Here is a 17,500-nt window from a genome sequence, read left to right on the forward strand (position 1 = left end):
GGGCAGTACTTTCGAAGGTGAAAAAAGAAGAGGGCGCGGGCAGCGGGGGAGGAGGTTCAGGAAGGTGGCAACGCGGCAGCTTTAAGGGCGGCAAATGTCTCAATAATTCAAAGGCCGAACATGGAGGTGTCCAAGTCGAAATATGGAGCGAGATGGACCAGCACGGAATAATAGGACGGGATGGAAGGCGAGGGAGATGTAACAGGAGCTGTTGGTAGGGTGGTACATTTACTTATGTGGTACAGGAGTTAGCGATGAGGCAGGGTATTTTGGTGGATGAAGCTGTTAGATGAAATAGGAATTCATAAAACGCAGTGCCATAATATGGAGAGAAAATGGAAGCCAGGAGTAGGGACAGGAAGTGGTAAAGGGAACAAAAGCAATTAGTGTGATAAGAAAGGAACTGTAATGGAATGGGCAACAACATTCAGATTTACTCATATATATATATATATATAATGTCGCTGTGTACTCCAGTCTTGGCCTTATCAGTGTGATTAGATTTTTCTTCATCATTTCTACTTCCAAGTAGGTAAAGGTCACCTTTACTGATCGTAGCATGTTGTAGATTTCACCGATAGTTTTATTTATCTGTTTATCAGGAGTCATGTCCTTTATGTTAATCATTCCCAGGTCTTTTTCAGAACTCCATTTCCTTATTTTCTTTGTGCCGGTTTTATACAGTATCCTTATTCTTCTTTACTTTTTTTTCCAAATTCCATTATGCTACATTTGCTTATATTGAAGTCCACTTCCCACTTCTGACTCCATTCCCAAACCCTGTTTAGTTCTCTCTGTAGCGACTCACAGTTCTTTTCTGTACTTACTTTCCTCATCAATGTTTTCCAGTTTTCTTAATAATTATTTTTTTTTGTGTGTGGTACTTTATCAAAAGCTTTTTGTAAATCTAAGAAAGCACAATCAGCACAACCATCCCTTTCTTGTATTATTTCTATTATTCTTGAATAAAAACAGATCAAATTTGTGGCACATGACCTTCGCTGTCTAAATCCAAATTGTCTCGGGTTTAGTATATTGTTTTCCTCCAGATGTTTTGTCTATCTATTTCTAATAAAATTTTCACAAATTTTGGCTACTGTATTTGTAAGGGAGACCGGTATGTGATTTGCTGGGTCTTCCTTGTTTCCCCTTTTATATATTGGTAAGATATTAGCATTTTTCCAGTCTTCCGGTATTTTTCCTTTTTTGAATGAGAAACTATACTTTGTCTATTAGTTCATCTATACATTCTTCTAGTATCCAGTTTGCAATTCCATCCGAACCGTGAGATTTCCCGACATCAAATTTTATTATTTGGTCCATTCTTTCTTTTCTTGTTACATTTATTTCTCTCACTGCACTTCTTTCATCCCCATGCTGTATATCTTCTCTAGTGCACACAGACTTGAAGTGTTTGTTCATGGCTTCCACCATTTCTATATCTTCTGTGTTTTCTATACTCTCTTGGCGTAATTTTACTATTTCTTGATTGTTTTTTAGTTTACTGTTCACATATTTATAGAATAATTTTGGTTGGTCCCTACATTTTTCTATTATGTCTTTTTCATTTTTTTTTTCTCCCTGCGTACTTTTACATATTTATTTCTTGGATTGATATATATTTGCCACTTTTCATTATTATTTTTTTTTTTAACCTTTTCTCCATCTTTTCCAAGCTTTATCTCTTCTATCTTTCACCTCATTGCACCTTCTGTTAAACCAGTACTTAATATACACCTTTTCCTGTTTTTGTCTTGGTACATATTTATCCACTCCTTCGTTGTAGATTTCTTTCAAGATCATCCATTTTTCTTCCACTTGTGTCTCTTTATTGTAGAATTTTTCACAATTCGCTTTTTGAATGAAGCTTCTAAGTTTCCCAAAGTCCTTTCTGTTATACACCAGTCTTCCTTTTCTGTATTTCTCATTTCTTTCCGTGTATATTTCCTCTTTTAGTTCAAATTCAAGTAGCATGTGGTCACTCTTTCCAACTGGTGTCTTGTATTCAATTTTATTCACAATTTCAGGTTCTGATGTAAATACTAGATCTAGTCTCGACGGTTCTTCATTATTTCTATATCTTTTTTTTTTTTTTTTTTTTTTTTTTTTTTACCCTTTGTATTATTGTGTATTCTATAGTCAAGTAATATATTTCCCCAAAAGATCCTCTCCACCTTTCACTATCATCTCTTCCCAACATATTTCTTTGCAGTTAAAATCTCCCATAATTACTATGTTTCCTCCGTCCTTCAGCACCTTATTTAATAAATGTCTTGGATATTCTAACATTTTAGAATAATCGCTCTTTCCAAGAACCAGTTTTTGGGGGCACATAAGTCCCAACAAACTTTCTACTTTTCCTGTCACTATTTTCAACTTTTATTGTAATCATTTCCACACTGTTTTGTCCCTCTGTAACCTTCGTCACATTTAAGTTTTTCTTAGTCAAAAACTTGACACCTCCACACTGTTTTTCCTCTTTATTTTTCACCCAGTGATTATATAATCCTTGTCCAACACTATTTGGTGGTAACCCCTTAATTTTGTCTTCATAATTCTCATTATGTCTGGTTTTTCTTCTGACAGATAATCATTCAGTTCATTTAACCCTGAGATGAAACCGTCTGTTAGTATAAGTTTTTTTTTTCTATCTCGTTCTCTGTTCCTTTCGTTTTCTTTCCGTTTTTTTTTTTTTTTTTTTTAATATACAAATTTCTCAGTCTTATGTCTAGTCCTCTCCAATAGAACTCTTTTTCGATCTCCGTTCTTTTCTGATTTTTTTAGCTTCTCTTTATAGTGTCTTCTCTCTTTTTCTTCATCATTCATTTCTCTTTTATCCATATACTTTCATAGTTTTCATTATTTGCTAACCTTCCTGTTTTGCTAATACTTCTGCTACCATTTGTGACCTTAATTTGATCATTAGAGGTCGATTTTTTTCTTTTGAGTATTGTCCCATTCTATGTACTTCTATATCCTTTTCCATTTCTTGCTATTTCCTTCTCTTCTTTTTCTCTCATGTACCTAGCTTGGTTAGGTTTTTCCTTTATACCATATACTACTATGCATTTTTTTCCCACTGTATCTCTAACCCAACTTTCTCTTTAATTACTTGAAAAACTGTGTCTTTGGTATTCTCCTGCATTTGCTGTTGGATAATTTCTTTGAAAGCTATCTCTTGGCTTTCTTAGTCCTTATTCTATTCCTCTTTTATTTTCTGTAAGTCTTTCTCTCCTATATTTCTTTCAACATTCACGGTCACCGCTTGAATTTGTTTATTCGCCTCTTTTTTTAAAGTCTCACTATTGGTGTTATTTTTGTTCTTCATCCTTTCATTTTCACGTTTTACTTTGATTAACTATTTTTTCAATTCACTTATCTCGTTATTTATTTCCGTATTTTCTTTATTCTCTTTAAGTCCCTCAGTTCTTTGTAGGTTTGTAAAAGCAGCAACGACTGCAACAGCACTGTAGGAGAGATGCCAAACGCAGAGTATGGGATCCAATGTATTTAACGTTTCGCCCAGCAGGGCTTCTTCAGAAATAACATAGTGGACAAAACATCTGACTCCTTATATAACCCAAGCTTGTGGGGAGAAACGAACATGAAACTCGTGTAAACACAATTTGCGTAAATTGCTTGTTACTTTATTACCAAAATTGCTAAAGGTTTATTTATTGTAAAAAAAAAAAAAAAAAAAAAAACTATTGTTTTGATTTATGTTGTCAATGAGAGATATAAAAGTAGATTCAAAACATCTACGTTTCATAGTATGGTTTTCATATTTAATAACCTTAGAATTATTCCAGTCAGCATTGTGGCCTGTATCGTATCTATGTCTAACAATGGCATTATTCATATTGTAAATTTTCATATCAAATAGTGTTTACACCAGTTTCATATTCGTTTCTCCCCGCAACCTCGGGTTATATAAGGAGTCAGATGTTTGTCCACTATGCTATTTCTGAAGAAGCCCTGCTGGGCGAAACGTTAAATACATTGGATCACATACTCTGCGTTTGGCTTCTCTCCTACATCTTTGTAGGTTTCTTTATACACGTTCTTTAGGTGCATGATTTCTTTCTTTAGCTCTATAATCTCTTGATTCCACGATCTCATCTCCTTTTCTATATCAATAATCCTATTCAGTCTTCTGGCATATGTATCAAATCCAGAAAATATTCTTCTTCATAATACCTTAAAACACTCAATGGTGTTTCGATGTTTTCACTACGCTTCGGTAATGTGCCAGAAGGTGTTTCTGGTCTTCCAATGTTTATGTTGGGTTCAACTCTATCGTCATTTCCTGGTCTGTTTCGATTCATTTTATTTTCTCAGTATTCATCTTTTCTACTGTATTAGATAATCACGGGAATCCACAAATATTCCCCTTCACATTTAATACAAATTAGGTTTCCTGTTATATTTATAGTTGAGAGGTTCCGTTGTTTCTCGGGAGCGTGTGTGTGTGTGTGTGTGTGTGTGTGTGTGTGTGTGTGTGTGTGTGTGTGTGTGTGTGTGTGTGTGTGTGTGTGTGTGTGTGTGTGTGTGTGTGTGTGTGTGCGTGTGTGTGTGTGTTTGTATTCACCTCGGATCTGCTGCAGTCTCTGTCGAGACAGCCAGACACCACCCTACGGCAGTGAGCTCAGAGCTCATTTTTTGCCGATCTCTGGGTAGGTCTGAGACCACTCACACACCACACACCGGGACAGCAAGGTCACAACTCCTTGACTAACGTCCCGTACCTACTCACTGCTAGGTGAACAGGGGTTACACGTGAAAGGAGACAAACCCAACTTATCTCCGCCCGGCCAGGGAATTGAACCCCGGTTCTCTGGCTTGTGAGGCCAGTGCTTTACCAATCCGCCACCGAGCCGTGTGTGCCAATCCGCCACCGAGCCGTGTGTACCAATCCGCCACCGAGCCGTGTGTACCAATCCGCCACCGAGCCGTGTGTGTATGTGTGTGTGTGTGTGTGTGTGTGTGTGTGTGTGTGTGTGTGTGTGTGTGTGTGTGTGTGTGTGTGTGTGTGTGTGTGTGTGTGTGTGTGTGTGTGTGTGTGTGTGTGTTTAATCATCTGTTTATTTAAACGCGGTCAATGGCTTTAACAAGGGTGATGCAAGCAAGATCATCATATCAAGGCAGCAGGGCAGGACTTGTAATCATGAGTTTAAAAAGATAATTTTAGATTTAAGAAGGAAATAGGCAAGAACTGGTTTACCAACAAAGTAGTTAACAAATAGAATAGACTAATGGCCGTACTTTTAAATATTTCGCCAGCTCTGGCGAATGCTATTGGCCATTAGAAGTTAGAGTTTTACATAATGTTCTAGTTAAGAGTATTTGGCCTATCAGCTTATTTATAAAACCTACCAGTGTTTTCCCTAAATACAATTAACAAAGTTAATAGAATTCTTCTTTCTAATGATAGAAAGTGATCGCCAGGACTAGCGAAAAGGTTTAGAAGCACGGCCCTTAGTACCCAAGTACTGAGCACTGAAATTATCGGTTCTTTAAAGAGTATGATAGGTGGTAATGGACATAGAACTGCCTAGTGTTGGTCTTACAATCTCTTGCAGTCTTCTTCATTCTTATGTTCTTATATACTGTATACACATGAACACACACACACACACGTATATATATCTATTCTATATACCTGGCATATATATATATATATATATACATACATACATACATATACCAAGGCTTTTTCCCCCTTCCAAGGGAGGTAGCCAAAAAGGGAAAGGCATAAAAACACTCCCACCCATTTCATCCCTAAATACACTCCACACCCCTCCCACCCTTCCTCTCATCTGAGCACCTCCTGGATGACGGGTCATCCCTGCACCCTGCCCACCGCCCTGGGTCAGAAGCAGTGTCGCAAGACACAGTACATCCACAGCGAGGCCGCTTCATTTAATCGGCGACCCCCCCTCTCCGTCCCCCTTTGCATATAAGGCGAGGACGGGGAGAAATCCCTTCGGGCTGCGTCAAAATTTACTCACACATACTACCCCACCCCCCACTTCCCCGCCCATTCCTCCTCATGCAGTCACAACATCATCCATATACAACCATTCTCCACTCACCTCTGTCTTTCGTCCTCTCCCTTCCTTCCTCAACAGACATTCCCCTCTTCCCCAAAGCCCCCTTCACCCCATCCATCCACCTCATCCTAGGACGTCCCCTCATGTTCACTCCCTCCACATCTGCCTTCCATACCTCTTTTACTAGTCTTTCTTCACTCATTCTTTCCATGTGTCCAAACCATCCTAATATTCTTTCATCAACCCTATCTCCCAAATCCTTTTTCACCCCTGTTCTCCTCCTCACCTCCTCATTTCTCACTCTATCTAGCCTAGTAACCCCCACCATACTTCTCAGACACCTCATCTCAAACACATTCAAACTCCTTCTCTCTTCTTCTCTTATGTTCCACGTTTCTGCCCCATACAGTGCTGTTGGCACAATCACTCCTTCATACAGTCTCCTCTTCGCATCCATTCCCAAATGTCTATTCCTCATTACACTCTTTAAACCACCAAGGCATTTACTCGCTTCTCTCAATCTACATTCTACCTCCACCTTCACTCCACCTTTTCCTGCTACACTTGCACCCAAGTATCTAAAACTATCCACTTCCTCCAGTCGCTCTCCCTTAATGTTCACTTCCAGTCTACTGCCACTTTCACCCCTTGTACATCTCATCACCTTACTTTTACCCACATTTATCTTTAGCTTTCTTCTATCACATACTCTCCCAAACTCTGCCACCAGCTTCCTCAATCCCTCCTCTGACCCTGCCACAAGCGTAGTGTCGTCCGCAAACAACAGCTGGCTCACCTCCCACTTTTCTCTATTTTCTTTAACCATCTCCAATCCCTGACTCACTACCCTAGCATTCACCTCTCGCACCACCCCATCCATGTATAAGTTGAACAGCCAGGGCGACATAACGCATCCTTGACGAAGTCCCACCTTTACTTCAAACCACTCTCTCCATTTCTAATCCTAACACATGCTCTACTACTCTCATAAAAACTCTTGACAGCTCCCAAAAGCTTTCCTCCTATCCCATAAATCTGCATAACCTCCCACAGTGCCTTTCTGTCTACCCTATCATAAGCCTTTTCCAGATCCATGAAAGCCCAAAAAACATCCTTCCCCTTTCCTATAGCTTTCTCACATATCTGTCTTACCACAAAGATCTGATCTACACAACCTCTACCCACCCTAAATCCACACTGTTCCTCACCAATTACTCCCTCTGTTCCTCTCCTAATCCTCTCAATTAAGATCCTCCCATAAGCCTTCCCTACTACACTCAACAGGCTAATCCCTCTGAAATTACTACATTCACACTTGTCCCCTTTTCCCTTGTAAAGAGGAACTATACAGGCACTACTCCAGTCCTCTGGTACTCTACCCTCTCTCCAGCAAACATTAAATAACCTCACCAACCAGTCCACCATCACTGCACCTCCCTTTTTCAGACATTCTGCATGACATCCATCCAGACCAGGTGCCTTACCTGCTTTCATCATTTTTACAGCTGCCTTCACCTCATCCTTCCTTATTTCTCCTCCATTCTCCTCACTCATCACTCTCATTTTCTTCGCATTTCCCACTGCAGCTATCTTTCCTTCCCTATCCTCCTTCACATTCAGCAACTCCCTAAAATATTCTGCCCATCTTCCCCTCACTGCCATCTCTTCCATTATCAACTCTCCATCTGTACCTTTTACCTTTTCTTCCCTACTTGATTCGCCTCCTCTTCCTCTCTTAATTTCTTTCCAAAACATCTTTTTATTACTTTCAAAATTTTTGTCATACTCCTACCCCATTTCACATCTGCTCTCCTCTTTGCCTCCTTTACCTTTTGCTTTACTTCTCTTTTCTTTTCTTTGTACGTCTCATATGACTCCCCTGTCCTCTTTTGTAACCAATCTGTGAATGCTCGCTTCTTCTCTTCTACAGCCTTCTTTGTTTCCTCATCCCACCATTCACTACCCTTTCTTCTATTTCCCCCTGTCCTTCTTGTTCCACACACCATCCTTGCACACTTTAAGACTCCCTCCTTGAACCATCCCCATTCCTCCTCCACATCCATCTCTGCTCTATCCTTTACTCCCTCCCACTCCTCCTTCAGCTTCTTTTCGTACTCCTTCTCCTTTTCCTTTTCATTCAAGGAGTTCACTCTAAGAACCTCCCTACCTTTTGTCCCTTTCCTCCTTCTCCATCTATCCTCCACTCTCAGCTTACCTTCCACCAAAAAATGATCTGATATTCCCCCACCCTCTCCCCTTAGCACATGTACATCCTTAACTCTTCCTATCATAATCCTATTTACCACTACATAATCCATTAGCGCTCTATCTACCACCCTTCCCTCCACCACCCTCTCCCATGTGTACTTATGCTTGACTTTCTTCCGAAACACTGTATTTGCTATCATCAACTCTCTTTCTAGACACAATTCCACCATCAACTCTCCACTACGATTCTTTCCTGGAACTCCACACTTCCCAACCACTCCATCGATTGGACCATTTCCCACCCTAGCATTAAGGTCTCCCAGTACTATTACATTGACATTTCTTCCTAAACCCTCTATGCACTCATTTAAATCTATCCAAAAGGCCTCCCTTTCTTCCATGTTCTTCTCACTGCCCGGCCCATATGCACTTACAAAAACCCACATCTCCTTTCCCAGTTTCACCTTCATCCACATTATCCTTGAGGAAACCTCCTTCCACTCCACTACCCCTTTACCTATCTCCTCACTTACTAGAATAGCCACCCCTTCCCTCCCTCGCCCTCTCTTCACTCCTGATAACCTCCCACTTACACTCCCAAACTTACACTCACCCTTCCCTTTCAACTTAGTTTCACTCAAAGCCAACCCATCCAACTTTCTTCTCACAAACATACTACCTATCTCTTCCCTTTTACTCTCATCTGTACCACATCCACGCACATTAAAAGACCCAAACCTTAGGGTGCTGGCCCGAGGCCCTCCAGCACCCCTTATGCCTTTCCTTTGATTTTTAGGAATTTGCCCCTTGGGGCTACAGGGAGAAGGATGCCTAGTCCCTCTCCCCGTCCCTTTCTTCTCGCCTCTTACGATCCAAGTGGGAAAACTTGGTGGCAGTATTCTTTTCCCCCACCACAGGGAATTCCCCCAATCAGAAAGAGAATACTCAGAGAAATGGTACAGGACAGCAACAAGGGGTTGGGGGACAGCATAACGGAGGGACAGTCGTAGTATAAAAGTGTCATCATTTCTCTATGAACAGAATTTCTTCTATCATAGACAAAATGATGTGTGGCTCTGGTCCGTAGGGGTGCCCCATATAGACCCTAAAGTATCGACTGCATGCTACTTTGCCACAATAACAAGCAACCAATACCCCAGACGGAAAGCAACCAATACCCCAGACGGAACGTATATATATATATATATATATATATATATATATATATATATATATATATACACATTCTGTGTGTGTGTGTGTGTGTGTGTGTGTGTGTGTGTGTGTGTGTGTGTGTGTGTGTGTGTGTGTGTGTGTGTGTGTGTGTGTGTGTGTGTGTGTGTGTGTGTGTGTGCGTGCGTGCGTGCGTGACTCACCATGATCTTTGGATCACGTGTTTGACTCGTGATCGACAGCTATTTCCCTCTCGGAAGAGAGCTTGTATGACCGATCTATGGGTAATGCTGTGTGTGTGTGTGTGTGTGTGTGTGTGTGTGTGTGTGTGTGTGTGTGTGTGTGTGTGTGTGTGTGTGTGTGTGTGTGTGTGTGTGTGTGTGTGTGTGTGTGTGTGTGTGTGTGTGTGTGTGTGTGTGTGTGTGTGTATTTACCTAGTTGTATTTACCTAGTTGTATTTTACGGGAAGGGGAGCTATGCTCGTGGGGTCCCGTCTTCATATCTCATTATATCTAAACTATTTTTAAATTCATGTATTGTTTTTGCACACACCACTTTCTCATCTAACTTGTTCCAACTGTCTATTACTCTGTGAGGAAAGCTGTTCTTTTTCAAATCTCTTCTATAGCTGTCTTTTTTATTTTCTTTCCGTGTCCTCTAGTATTTCTGTCATCCCATTTTATCAGATTCTCTCTGTCAGTAATTTCTATGCCTTTCATGATTCTGTAAATAGCTATCAAATCTCCTCTCTCTCTTCTTTGCTCTAGTGTCTGTAGTTCAAGTTTTTCTAGTCTCTCTTCATATGATAGTTTTGAGAGTGTTGGTGCCAATTTTGTAATTGCTCTTTGTATTCTTTCAAGTTTTTTTATACATTTTTTTGTACTTGGTGACCATATCGTTGCTGCATATTCCAATCTTGGTCTTATCAGGGTGATTAGGATTTTCTTCACCATTTCTTCATCCAGGTATGTAAATGCAACTTTGATTGTTCTTATTAGATTATAAGTCTCTCCAAAAATCTTATTTATATGTTTCTCAGGTGACATATTATTCATAACAATGACTCCCAGGTCCTTCTCATTTTCTACTTTTTTTATTCCTTCTTCTCCCAAATTTATATGCTCCTGTTATTCTGTTTTTGCTTTTTCCAAATTCCATTATACTACACTTTTTTGTATTGAACTCCATCTCCCATTTCCTACTCCATTCTTGTACTTTATTTAGATCTCTCTGTAGTGATTCACAATCTTCTTCAGTTTTCACTCTTTTCAGTAGTTTTGCATCATCTGCAAAGAAGCTCATATAGCTTTCTATTCCTTCATCCATATCATTAATATATATAGCAAACATTATTGGGGCCAGAACTGTTCCCTGCGGAACACCGCTTATTACTTCATCCCATTTTGAGTGTTGGTTTCTTATCACTACTCTCATTTTTCTTTCTTGCAAAAAGTCCTCCATCCAATTTAGTAGTTTGCCCTGTATTCCTCCTTCAGTTTCTAATTTCTTAAGCAACTTCTTAAGTGGTACTTTGTCAAAAGCTTTCTTTAGATCTAAAAATGCACAGTCCGCCCATCCATCTCTTTCCTGTATTATATCTATTAGCCTTGAATAGAAACATATTAAATTGGTGACGCATGATCGTCCTTGTCTGAATCCAAATTGCCTTGGATTTAACACTTTGTTTTTTTCTAAATATTTTACCCATCTACTTTTGATAATTCTTTCACAAATTTTTGCTATTGTACTTGTTAGAGAGACTGGTCTATAGTTGGTAGGTTCTTCTTTATTTCCTCCTTTGTATATAGGTACTATATTTGCTTTTTTCCAATCTTCTGGAACTTTTCCTTCTTTCAAGGAACTATTTAGTATGCTATATATTTTGTCTGCCAGTTCATTCCTGCATTCTTTTAGTATCCAGTTTGCTATTTCATCTGGTCCATGCGATTTTCTGACATCAAGATTACTCAAGTGTGTTAATATTTCATTCTTTGTTACTTCTATTTTCTTCCATAGGGGGGACTTTCTCTTTCCATTCGTTCTCTTCAGGTTGTATGTTCTCCCTTGTAAACACTGATTTAAAATGTTTGTTCATAATTTCCGCCATTTCCATTTCCTCAGTGTATTCAACTCCCTCCTGTCTTAATTTCTCCAAGTCTTGTTTGTTTTTCAGTTTATTGTTTACAAATCTGTAGAATAGTTTCGGTTGATCTTTACACTTTTCTATGATATCTTTTTCATATTTTCTCTTTTCTTCTCTGCACATTTGTACATATTCATTTCTATAGCAGGTATATATTTTCCATTTTTCAGGTCTTCTGTCTTTTTTCCATCTGGTCCAGGCTTTGTCTCTTTTGTCTTTTAACTCCCTACAGCTTTTGTTGTACCAGCATTTTACATATTCTTTTTCTTGTTTTTGTCTTGGGACATACTTTTCCACTCCTTTTTTGTAAATTTTTGTCAAAATATTCCATTTCTCTTCTACTGTTGTTTCTTCTTTGTATATTTCTTCCCAGTTTTCCTTTTGAAAGAATTCTCTTATTTTATCAAAGTTTGTTTTTTCATACATCATTCTTCCTTTTCTGTATTGTTCATTTCTTTTCATATATTTTTCTTCATTAAGTTCCAATTCAATCAATATGTGGTCACTTTTACCTATTGGTGTTTTATATTCAATTTTGTCCACTATTCTAGGTTCGGATGTAATTACTAGGTCTAGTTTCGATGGCTCTTCTTCATTTCTATACCTAGTGTTCTCCTGTATCCATTGTGTCATTGTATGGTCAGTAACCATCTCGAGTAGAGCGTTTCCCCATGAGCCGTCTCCACCCTTTACTGTCATTTCTTCCCAGCAGATTTCTTTGCAATTAAAGTCGCCCATCATAACTATTTTTCCTCCCTCTTCCATTATCTTGTTTAATGTTATCTTTGTGTCCTCTAACATACTTTTATGTTCACTCTCTTCCCATGAGGCTGTTTTTGGGGGCACATAATTTATCACAAACTTTCTGTTCTTCTTATCTCTGTCTTCTACTTCCATCATTATCATTTCTACTGTATTCTTTCCATATGTGACACCCTTCACGTTTATATCCTTCTTAGTCAGGAACATAACTCCACCCCCTTCCTTTTTCACTCTGTTTCTAATCCAATAATTATATGCATCATGTCCTACACTGTTGGGTGGTAGTGTACCTTTTAATTTTGTTTCTACAATTCCCATTATGTCCCCCCCACCCTCTTTAAATCCCTGGAAAATATTCTCATCACTTTCTACTGTATTGCTCTTATCTATACTTCTAATCTTTACATTTTTATTAGATATTTCTTCGTCGTCGGGGGGTCTTTTGTTTACCTTTCGCCTGTCTGTCTGGGCCAAGTCTACTCCTTCCTCATTTCCTTCCATTTCCCTCAGTAATCCCTCCCCTTCTCCTCTTTCCCTACTTTCCTACTACCTCACGAGCAATTTCCCCCCCACCCTGTAAAAACAATAGGCACTTCTCTTTGCGTTGGGATCCACAAACTTCAATTTTTTTTCAGAACGTCTTCTAAGCCGTCCATTCGTTGAAGTGTAAGTGTGTGTGTGTGTGTGTATGTGTGTGTGTGTGTGTGTGTGTGTGTGTGTGTGTGTGTGTGTGTGTGTGTGTGTGTGTGTGTGTGTGTGTGTGTGTGTGTGTGTGTGTGTGTGTGTGTGTGTGTGTGTGTGTGTGTGTGTGTGTGTGTGTGTGTGTGTGTGTGTGTGTGTATGTGTAGGTATGTACGTATATAACGTATATGTGTATACATACATATAGTCTTAGTGATGACAAGTGACATTTTCTTTCCGTGGAAGCAAGAGCAAGTGAACCGACGACGTCCAAGCCACATCAGATGGACTTGCTCGTAATCCTATTTGCGTCCTCTCACGAATGCTTTCGTCCCTTATTTTGTTATATGCGCATCTCCTTTGGGACTCTTACCCTCTCCTCCGGCCCCTCAACTCACCGGCGGCACTTCCCCTCTTGCATTCATCAACCAGGCGATACATACATAAGGCTCGGGACAATTCTTGCCCCATACCTTCTTTTCACTGACTCCACAGGCATTCTTTTATTCAACCTTGCCACTCCCAGGGCTCCACGCACCTCCTTCACTTCCTTCACTTCAAAAGTAATCAATCCTCCTGTCTTCTACTTTCATATAATGTATATTAATTTCCAGATACGTTACAAAGGATTACAAAGGCGGAGCATACCGACAGGAGACCTTTTGATCCATATCTAGGTCGGATGTGAAAAAAATCATATTAATAATAAAATAATAAATAAAAACTATAACAATGTAAATAACAAATAAAATACATAAATAAATGCATAGGTATAGTTAAATAATAAACAAACAGCTAAATAGTAAATAATAATAAATTGACATATAACTAATAATAAATGAAAATCAGACAGACAAAAGATAACAAAACAAAAACAAATAATATAAGATAAATTATAATCATTACAGCATCTTACTTAGGTATTTATCTAAATGATTCTTAAAGCTTCGAACTGAACTACATTGCACTACCTATGCAGGAAGTTTATTCCATTCATTAACTACACGGTTGGCAAAGTTGTTTCTACCCACTTCCAAATTGAATCTATTTCCGGACAGTTTGAGACCATTGTTTCTTTTCTGATTCTCATTCAATGTGAAAATTTTGTCACTTTTGATGTTGTCAATTCCCTTTAAAATCTTAAAGACCTGTATCAAGTCACCTCTGAGTCTACGCTTTTTTAGGGAAAACAGATTCATGTGTTTTAGTCGATTTTCGTATGATTTATTTTTTATATTTGGAATCAGTTTTGTGGCTCGCCGTTGTATTATTTCCAGTCTGTCAATGTCTTTAATGAGATTCGGTGACCATACGGAAACAGCATATTCCAAATGTGGACTAACAAACGATTTATATTTTCCCCATCTAATTGTGCTTTACCCATGTGTCCTCTACTTTTGGGTATCCCGACGATCTTGCGTATATTAACCTTGACCCGCTCCCACCACTCCCGAGAAAACGTTTCCCAATAATTAATTTCTAAACCCATGCAAGCCCTCTTCTGTCCCCTTTCTCCTGATAGCAGAACAGTGGCACGTGCGTACGCTAGACTCCCTTTTTCACCAACCTCACTCCATCACTCATCACTCATGCAATCCCTTCGTTCATCACTCCATCCATATGTAAATGAAACAGTCATGTACAATTCTTCCTCAAATTACCATTCACTTTTCAACTTTACACTTTTCGCGCGCTTCATAAAATCTCTTCACCCCCTCATAACTAAAAGGTGAAAAAAAGAATAGAATGAAATAAAGCAAACATGACGGGTTCACCAAGTGCTCGTGAAAAACATTTGTAAAAAATGGCCCCACTCACCTGCATGCCCTTGTGTGTGAAAGTCGATGGCTGCCAGCGGTCCGTAAGTGGACGAGCACTGGGAATCCTTGTAGTGGACGGCCACTCTCCACCCTTGGAGTGCGCCCTGCAGGCCGTTCTCCCTGAGCCAGCGCACTCCCAGCTCCACCACGGGAAGGACCTTGAGGTGGGAGTACTGATGGTGCTCGTCGGCAGGAACGATGACGGCGATGTCGATCGTCTGCGAGGAGCCAGAGGACCCAGCTTCTTCCGGGCAGGCGTGCCGCTTCTGGGGCCCGAAAGCGATCCTCTGGTGTCCCTCCTCCTCCTCCTCTTCCTCCTCCTCCTCCTCCTCCTCCTGCTGGAGCTGCTTCTGTGGAGATTCCGACAACGGCTGCCGAGAGCTGTGGTTGCTCTGAAGACGGTTAATGAAGGAAATGACGTCACCAGTCATCGGAGTGGGCGAAGTCGACACCGACCGCGACCCAGTCAGGACCTTGATCTGTTGCTCCCTGGCGGCCCTCACCATCACCAGCGTCAGTGACGTTACTAACAACACCGCGAGTGCGTGAATTAACCACGTCTTCATTTCACCGTTCACTGGTTCTTTTTCTTCTTTTTCTTGTATTACGATTAGCACTTCATATTAACTGCAAAGAACTACTATCACCTATTGTCACTCAGTTGGAGGGGAGTTCCTATTAGATGCATTGAAATATAGTTTTAGAATATGTCCCTCCCAGTACCAACGCTATGTTGGAGGAATCAGCCTTATTTCTGAAGTATAAACGGATCACATTAACATTAAGTATAGAGATGTTTATTAGAACCATAGTAGTAATACATTTCACTTACTTTACTAAAATTATCAAATTTAAAAAGCAGATGATTTTATTCACATTAGGAAACATCATACATACATATATATGTATATATACGTGTATATACATATATATATGTATATATATATAATATATATACATATATATATGTATACATATATATATACATACATATATATATATATATATATATGTATGCATATGTATGTATGTATATATATATATATATACATATATGTGTGTGTGTGTGTGTGTGTGTGTGTGTGTGTGTGTGTGTGTGTGTGTGTGTGTGTGTGTGTGTGTGTGTGTGTGTGTGTGTGTGTGTGTGTGTGTGTGTGTGTGTGTGTGTGTGTGTGTGTGTGTGTGTGTGTGTGTGTGTGTGTGTGTGTGTGTGTGTGTGTGTGTGTGTGTGTGTGTGTGTGTGTGTGTGTGCGTGTGTGTGGGTCACGGATATATAGTCAAAATTTCAAAGTGACGTTTTTGTTTCTGCACTCGTGAATTATTGTGATGTTTCATGAGAAACCCCTAAATCCGGAGTTTCGTCCAAATCAAACCATGATGAGGGATCGCACCGAGTGATCGAAAGTTTGGTTTGCTTTCCCTTAACATAGCGTGCCTACCATACACTGTGTTGTGGACTCTATGCCTTTAGATATACTTCTTGGTGATACCAACTCGTTTTGTGCATACACCGCCGTAGTTTTTGCTGTTATATAACTCTGTTCTTATACTATCAGACCCAGAACTAAGCTGAAAATATCCTCGTTTTCTCCTCCTCAGGCCTAAATGGCGAATTCAACTCGGAAACAGACTGAGCTGTTTTTGTTTGGGATAACCCATTGAAGCCCTCAGCTAAATAGTCCTTCCAACAGGGGAAGATGTTCTGCGGCGACTCTTATGTCATGGATCGAACAGCAAAGACAATCGAAAAACTGTCATCGACGAAGTCGTCAAAGTCTGGGAACGTGCCCAAATTCCTGTTGTCCCGCTGCGATCAATCATGAAAAATGGAAACACTCGTCGGGAAGTACGAAGTCCGTAAGAAGGCGAAAACAGTCACTCCAAAGGGGACAATGTCTCGCACGCCTTCCCCCAGGGACACTTGTCGTCACTGTTCGACATCGCAGCCCCTACCACTTCTTCCTCCCTGAACCACCTCAACCAGGAGGACAAGAACTTCCTCAACGATCAAAAGGACCAGAGGAAAATAGTCATGAGCACTCTTGACAAGGTGAGCGTGGCAAAATTATCAATAGCTCCGGTGTTCGTAGAATTAGGGACAGTTATAAAGTGTGACTTATCTTTTCCCGGGGCCTGGAAGTTTGAGGAACGCCGAGAAGATCTACGATGGCTCAAACGTCCAGGCCCCGGGAAAAGATAAGTCACACTTTATAACTGTCCCTAATTCTACGAACACCGGAGCTATTGATAATTATTTGTTAAAAGGTGGAGTAAATATAGCTAAAGTGTCTTCCAATAAGATAGGAAAAAAAAATTAATGTTCATAATAACCTCAGTGTCGTTTTCCGCATTCCATGCAGCGGCTGTCCTTCATCATACTTCAATGAATCGGGTCGAGGGATCAAGAATCGCTTGAATGAACAAAAAAACGTCCTCAGGACACATAAAACATCTAACTCCCTGGTTCGTCATCTAGACAAATGCGGAAAACTACCTGACTGGAACCGCGTGGAAATTCTACACGAGGGACTTGAAAAGAAAATTATAAAAACTGTGAAAGCTGCACATATCGCCACAAGGGAAAATAACAACGACAGAGACGGATTTAAATGCATTTAAAAAACAGCAAGTGTCTTGATAATTAAATCGTAAGCCAAAGGGAA

General features: G+C 39.9%; 1 protein-coding gene across 1 annotated transcript in view; it reads right to left on the reverse strand.

Annotated features, from left to right (window-relative positions):
* Positions 1-17,500, reverse strand: part of LOC143028755 (atrial natriuretic peptide receptor 1-like) — a 944,795-nt gene that overhangs the window by 790,387 nt on the left and 136,908 nt on the right. Inside the window, exon 2 of the mRNA XM_076191127.1 lies at positions 14,836-15,591. Within this exon, the coding sequence (XP_076047242.1) occupies positions 14,836-15,403 (568 nt within the window). The 5' untranslated portion in view covers positions 15,404-15,591. The remainder of the gene's footprint in view (positions 1-14,835; positions 15,592-17,500) is intronic.

The sequence above is a fragment of the Oratosquilla oratoria genome, chromosome 1, assembly GCF_046742065.1.
Source record: "Oratosquilla oratoria isolate Oo_2021 chromosome 1, ASM4674206v1, whole genome shotgun sequence".
NCBI classification, from domain to species: Eukaryota; Metazoa; Arthropoda; class Malacostraca; order Stomatopoda; family Squillidae; genus Oratosquilla; species Oratosquilla oratoria.